At 61.4% G+C, this 6,345-nt stretch overlaps 1 protein-coding gene across 1 annotated transcript in view; it reads left to right on the forward strand.

Annotated features, from left to right (window-relative positions):
- GLT1D1 (glycosyltransferase 1 domain containing 1) overlaps nt 1-6,344 on the forward strand; it is a gene marked incomplete at both ends in the record, with an annotated part of 16,834 nt that extends 10,490 nt beyond the window's left edge. The window contains 4 exons of the mRNA XM_015567225.1: nt 3,978-4,021; nt 5,110-5,230; nt 5,625-5,723; nt 6,228-6,344. Of these exons, the coding sequence (XP_015422711.1) occupies nt 3,978-4,021; nt 5,110-5,230; nt 5,625-5,723; nt 6,228-6,344 (381 nt within the window). The remainder of the gene's footprint in view (nt 1-3,977; nt 4,022-5,109; nt 5,231-5,624; nt 5,724-6,227) is intronic.
- Nucleotide 6,345: the final 1 nt, after the last annotated feature.

Raw genomic sequence — 6,345 nt, forward strand, 5'->3', positions numbered from 1 at the left:
GCAGGGGGGCGGGGGAGGGGAGTGGGAATTGCAGTCCGGCCTTGAACTTCAGAGAAGAGACAGAAAATGCAAAATCCAACAGCAGACAGGAGGGCACCCCAGCCTGTTTTTGCTCCAAAAACCGAGGGCACCCCAGCCTGTGTTCACCCCACATGTCACTCCAGGCCTCGGGCCGGCACCGTGTGTCAGCGTTCAGCTCCTTTGAAAAGAAAAAAATGTGGGGCGTTTGATGCGAAATAATTTCCCAGGTGCCCTCACCCATCTCAGCCAGAGCGCGGGCCTCGGCGTCACGGGGGTCGCTCCCCCCCACCCCACCGCCAGCGCCTGGCTTACACGGCTTACCCCGCCCGGCGCCCTCACTCCATCTTCCCTGCATCACCGCGCGGGGCCTCGGGCGGGGATCCATCTCGGGGTCTGTCATCCAGGGCCGGCTCTCTCGGGCTCACAGGGAGTGACTGATGGGGCAGCCGGGGATTTAGAACACTCTCAGGAGGCCTTCCCGGACCTGCCGGCTGCCCTTTTAAACTATATGTATTGATGTCAGAGAGAAAGGGAGAGGGAGAGAGAGAAACATCAATGATGAGAGAGAGTCATGGACCGGCTGCCTCCTGCACACCCCACATTGGGGACGGAGCCTGAAACCCGGGCCTGTGCCCTGACTGGGAATCGAACCCTGACCTCCTGGTTCCTAGGTCGATGCACAACCCCTGAACCACACTGGCCGGCCGGGCTGTAGGTGAATATTGTAAACATCTGCAGAGTATACGGGCGCAGGGAGGGGGCGTGACCGTGGTTGTTGCCTGGGTCAGAGGATGGCTTTAGGGTGAGATGTTCTAGAGGAATCGGCGTCTCTGGGTGTCTGCTCTCATCCATGTGGTTGTCTGTCGCCCCAACTGCCCACCCCCATGCCCTGTCCCCCAAAAAACCACCTCCCCCTCCCGCCCTCAGAGCCAGCGTTTGCCACAGGTCACGTCCCCGTGAGCTTCCCACGCAGCCACAGATTCCCCAAACTCTTGTCTTGCAGACCTTCCCCAAAGTGCTGATAACTTGCACGTGTTCCTCCTGATATGCGGACTCCGGCCGGTCAAAGACCCCCTCTACCTGGTGGACGCCTTCTCGGGTACGTCGGCTGAGGGACCTGCGTGCGAATCCCTGTGGGGTTTTGGGTCTTCCCGGCTCATTCTCTGCACGGTCAGCAAAACCGCTTCCGGCCACCCCTGTGGAAAAACCAGAAAAACAGTCGCACTTGTGGGAACTGTCCTTGTTTCCTTCCACGTTCTCTGCCCCCGGCTCCTGAGGAAGCATGGGAGGTAGCGGAGCCCGGCCGCCCGGCCGCCCGGCCCAGGGGGTGTGTCGGCCTGTGAACCCAGAGGTCAGGGTTCTATTCCCGGTCAGGGCACAGGCCCGGGTTGCGGGCTCCATCCCCAGTGGGGGGCGTGCAGGAGGCGGCCGATCCATGACTCTCTCTCATCTTTGATCTTCCTATCTCTCTCCCTTCCTCTCTGAAATCCATATAAAAATATATATTAAAAGAAATAGCCGAGAGTCCTGAGGCTAAACTAACGTTACGGGGAGTGCTCCAGGCAGGTCGCTGGTGCGATGGGCTGGGAGCTTTGCTGCTCACGTAACCTGTGTTCTGAGGTTGGTGGCATGTTGCTTCCGGTTACCTAACGCGTTAGGTGTCTGGCTAAGGCGTAATGCTCCAGGACGATGATATTTACCTAAAAGCAAGAGATGCCAACATGTTTACCGCTCACAGCCACCGCACTTAGACGGACTGCGGGGAAGGAAGCCAGAAGACAGGACGATTCCTGTATGAAGCTCGTGTTCCGCTGGGACCTGTAACCATTTTTAACGTGTCTTCCCCCCTTTTCTCCCCAGAATGGCACCGGGAGGAGCCCAGTGCGTACCTGGTGATCGTCGGCCCTGAAGTGAGTAGACCCCTGTGGGCACTGCCCGGACGCCGCTGTGGCCTCTGCTTTTAGGTTTCTTCTACAACTAGTCCCCATTACGCCCCTAACTAAGTTATTTTGTCCTTTTTGAGAAGTAAACTCTGTTTGCCTTTTTTTTAAAACCCTCACCAGAGGATATGCTTTTATTGATTTTTGAGAGAGAGGAAGGGAGAGAGAGAGAGAGAGAGATCAGCTGCCTCCTGCATGCGCCCTGACCGGGAATCGAACCCGCCACCTTTTGGCGAGGGGAACAACGCTCCCACCAATGGAGCCACCCGGCCAGGGCAAGTCTGTTTGCCTTTTGGAAAATGAAAACTAGCCCCGGCTGGTGTGGCTCAGTGGTTGAGGGTCGGCCTGCGGACTGAGTGGTCCCGGGTTTGATTCCGGCCAAGGGCATGTATCTGGGCTGCAGGCTCCTCCTCGGCCTGGGCCCTGGCGGAGCGCGTGCAGGAGGCAACCCATCCACGTGTCCCTCTCGCGTCGATGTTTCTCTGTGTTTCCCTCCCCCTTCCACTTGCTGTAAACATCACTGGGAAATACCCTCAGGGGAGGATTAAAAGACAAAGAGAATTAAGTGGAAACGAGACCCCAGCTGCAGGGCGAGAGGCTCCGTGCAGCTTCAGGGGAATTTACTGCTACAAAGCGTGAGGGGCACACGGTCACGGAACCCGGGGCGGCCGCAGGGAGAAGCCACGCGAAGCAGAGGGTCTGTCTGTCGCACAGAAGCCGCCCTGTGCTGGCCCTGGGACCCCCCCACCGGCTCCGCAGACAAGCCCAGGGCGGTGACCCGGCCTCAGGGGCCACGCTGCACGGAGGGGCTCACCTGGCCGGCAGGTGTTCGCCCGACGTGGCTGTTGCCCGGGGAACGGAGTCGGGGCGCCTGGAGGTCCCTCTGCTCCGGGGTCAGGAGAGCCATGCGGCCGCCTCACGCGAGTGAACCTCGGTTCATGCCCAGGCGATGGGGAGTCAGGGCCGTGAGGCCTCCCTGCCCTCCCGGGGTGTCCGTCCCAGGCTTGCACGTGCACCCCAACGTCCTCTCCTCAAGCAGGGAGCGTGGAGGGTGCAGGCTGCGTGCGGGAATGACCCCGCCGCGACCCTCAGGGCACCGACGGGAGGCAGTGGGGTTCCGCGCAGCTCAGGGTCTCGCCGGTTCTGTAATTTTTCCTTCTGTGGGTTTTCTGGTTCCCACAGGACCCACAAAGCATGCAGAGTGTGTGTGTGGGGGGGGGGTCCCCACGCTTGGCTCAGTGTTGTAAGGACCCCTGGAAACCGTAGGTTTACCCAGGAAAAGGCCGCCTACCCTCACCAAGGTATCAAGGCCGCCGCACGAGACCGAAGCGCCCCTCAACCTCTGTCGTTTGTTTAGTGCAACACACACACACACGCACACACACGCACACACACGCACATGTGTGCACACACACAGAGACACACATGCACACACATATAGACACGCACACGCACACGCACACGCACACACATACACACACAGAGACACGAAGCTTCTGGAAAACAGTGGCTTCGTGATAAACTACAGGGATAGCGCCATGTGCACTCTGGCTGGGCGGGTCGTCATTCGGAGCCCCACTGGCAGGTGTGAGTGAGACAGGAACTGCCTCTGTCTCCCCCCACCACCGCCCCCCAATTGGTGTTACACTTGCACAGACCAGAGAGAATTTTGTCAGTTCTCGTTAAATCGCAGTCACTGTAATAACACGGGAGGGGTGGGGGTGCGTGCGGCAAAACCAGCCTCTGGGTGATACGCGCGGGGCAGCCCCACACTGAGCGCCCCCTGGTCCCCCTGAAGGTGGCTGTGCCCGGGCTCCAGGCTCAGACCTCACAGCCCAGGGGAGGGTGCTTCTCCGGGGCCTCCTCCCCCCACCCCCGCCCCGTTATCTGCACGGCATGGCCCACCCGGAGTCTCCTCTGGCGGCCCTGCTGTCCTCCACGCTGTCGCTGTCCAGGGCGGCCCTGTAGCCACGAGGCTCTTCCCGGCTCTCGCTCACGCCTGTCTCGTCTCCGCAGGTGGACCCGGTGTTCACGAGGGAAGTCAAGGCCAAGGTGGAGAGGTGAGCATGGAGGGGGTCAGGGGGGCAGCGGGAGGGGACCCCAGTGCCCGCACTCTCTCCCGTTCCCCACGTCTCCGCGGCAACGAGTCCCGGGCTCTGCTCCCGGCATTTTACACGGGACTCCTCCTCCAACCCCCCGGACGTCCTGCGGGACCGACACCGTGACTTCCCGCCTACAAGCCCGGAAACGCGGCCCGCAGCGTCCGCCGCTCCCGGGAATGGGCAAGGGTCAGAGGACCGTCTCTCCGCTCTGGGTCACCCCGTTAGGTGATTTCCTCAGGGACCCCCCCCCCGGCTTCTACCCCACTTACTGGCCACCCCTTACCGGTCAGCAGCAGGGACTGGGAAATTCTGACGTGTCCCCGTACACGGTCAGGTCTCCGTGTGGCTCACAGATACAGACGCAGGTGCATCAGAGCGCGACCGGTTCTGTGAAAGGACACGTATCAGGTCACGGCGGTGGTGGGAAGCGGAGGGGACGGACCTGAGTCAGTGTTCTTGAGTGAAAACAAACAGAAGCAGAAAAGCTGCCCGGCCGGCATGACTCAGGGGCTGAGCGTCGACCTAGGAACCAGGAGGTCAGGGTTGGCTTCAGTCAAGGGCACAGGCCCGGGATGTGGGCTCATCCCCAGTGGGGGGCGTGCAGGAGGCGGCCGGTCCATGACTCTCCCTCATCATGGATGTCTCTCTCTCCCTCTCCCTCTCTCTGACATCAGTAAATATGTATATTTTTAAAGGTAAAACCCACAGGACTAAATACTGTCAACCCCGGGGCGGGAACGCGGGCATTGCTTGTGTTCTCCTACTTTAGTGTCTGTTTCTCTCTGTTCACCTGTTGTGTCGCCACCAGGACGGTGGTGGTGGTGGTGGGGGGGGGCATTAATATTGGAAAAGCGTCGTTTTCTCAGTCCTCAGGCAGAACGGAAGAGCCTTATCTCGGACTCGCAGGGTCCGGGAAGCGCGTGTCTCGTGTGTTAAATGCATTCGAAACGCCCACCGACGAGCTGGCGGCCGTGTCTCCCCGCCCAGCCCCTCCCGGGGACCCGCCGGAGACACGCCTCCCACTCCCAGTCCGTCGTGTGTTGCAGGTCGGCGGGGGTGCGGCTGCTCCCCGAGATGCCCCAGGGCGACCTGCACGCGGCCGAGAAGAACTGCCTCGCCCTGGTCAACAGCTCGCTCTCCGAGGGCATGTCAGCAGCCATTCTGGAGGTAACGGCTCTCGGCCCGCGATCCCCTCCTCGTGCCAGGCGCCATCTTCCTCACGTTTCCAGCTTGAAAAATGCAGTCGCGTTTCCCCGGGAGCTCAGTGCAGACAACACCGATGTATTCATTTGTTTATTTTATTTTCCTGTATATTTTTTTAAATTGATTTCAGAGAAGAGGGGAGAGGGAGAGATAGAAACATCCAGGATGAGAGAGAATCATGGACCGGCTGCCTCCTGCACGCCCCCTACTGGGGATCGAGCCTGCAACCCAGGCCTGTGCCCTGACGGGGAATCAAACCCTTCAGTCCTCCGGTCATCGCTCTAACCACTGAGCCAAGCACCAGGGCCGGGCGCAGCTGCTCTTAAAACGCCACCACCGCCTCCTCTTCCGCCCGCAGGCCATGGACCTGGAGGTGCCCGTGCTGGCCAGGAACATCCCGGGCAACGCGGCCGTGGTCCAGCACGGGGTCACGGGGCTGCTGTTCTCCGACCCTCAGGTAGCGGGGTCCTTCCGGGTCCGCGGGTCGGGATGGTTTGCCTGTGCATTTGTCTCAGCTTCTTGCACGTTTTCATCAGCGCTCAGCGCCCCGTCATGGTCAGGGCGGCCCTACACACAGCGGGCTCTGCTGTGACCACAGGGGCCCCCTGGACGCCCCTCTAGATACAACCTGGGGGCGTGTGGGAAACGGGGGGACGGAGGGCCCCTGGGGGTCCTGCCCCTGGAGCAGTCTGGCCCGAGCCAGGCCCTTCTCCTCCCCAGGCCCGGGGTGCCCACTGCTCACCCCGCTCCTGGGGTTGGGTGGACGGCCACTCAGCTGGGCCCACGTGGGTGAAGGAAACTGGAAGCCAGTTCGCATCTATTCCCGTGTCTGTGTGAACGGCCGTCCCTCCTGCAGGCCATTCTCCCTGACGAAGAGGGGGAGCGGACGCAGACCCTGGCTTGGGGCGTCTGGGCAACCCCTTGGCCGGTGACCCTGTTCCTCTCCGCTTCCTCCCCGCAGGAGTTCGTGCAGCTGGCGAGGCGGCTGGTCCGCGACCCTGAGCTGGGGGCCGAGCTGGTGGCCCAGGGGAGGGAGTACGTGAGGACGCGCCACTCCTGGCAGGCGGAGCGCGACACCT

Source organism: Myotis davidii, unplaced genomic scaffold, assembly GCF_000327345.1.
Source record: "Myotis davidii unplaced genomic scaffold, ASM32734v1 scaffold43, whole genome shotgun sequence".
NCBI lineage: Eukaryota > Metazoa > Chordata > Mammalia > Chiroptera > Vespertilionidae > Myotis > Myotis davidii.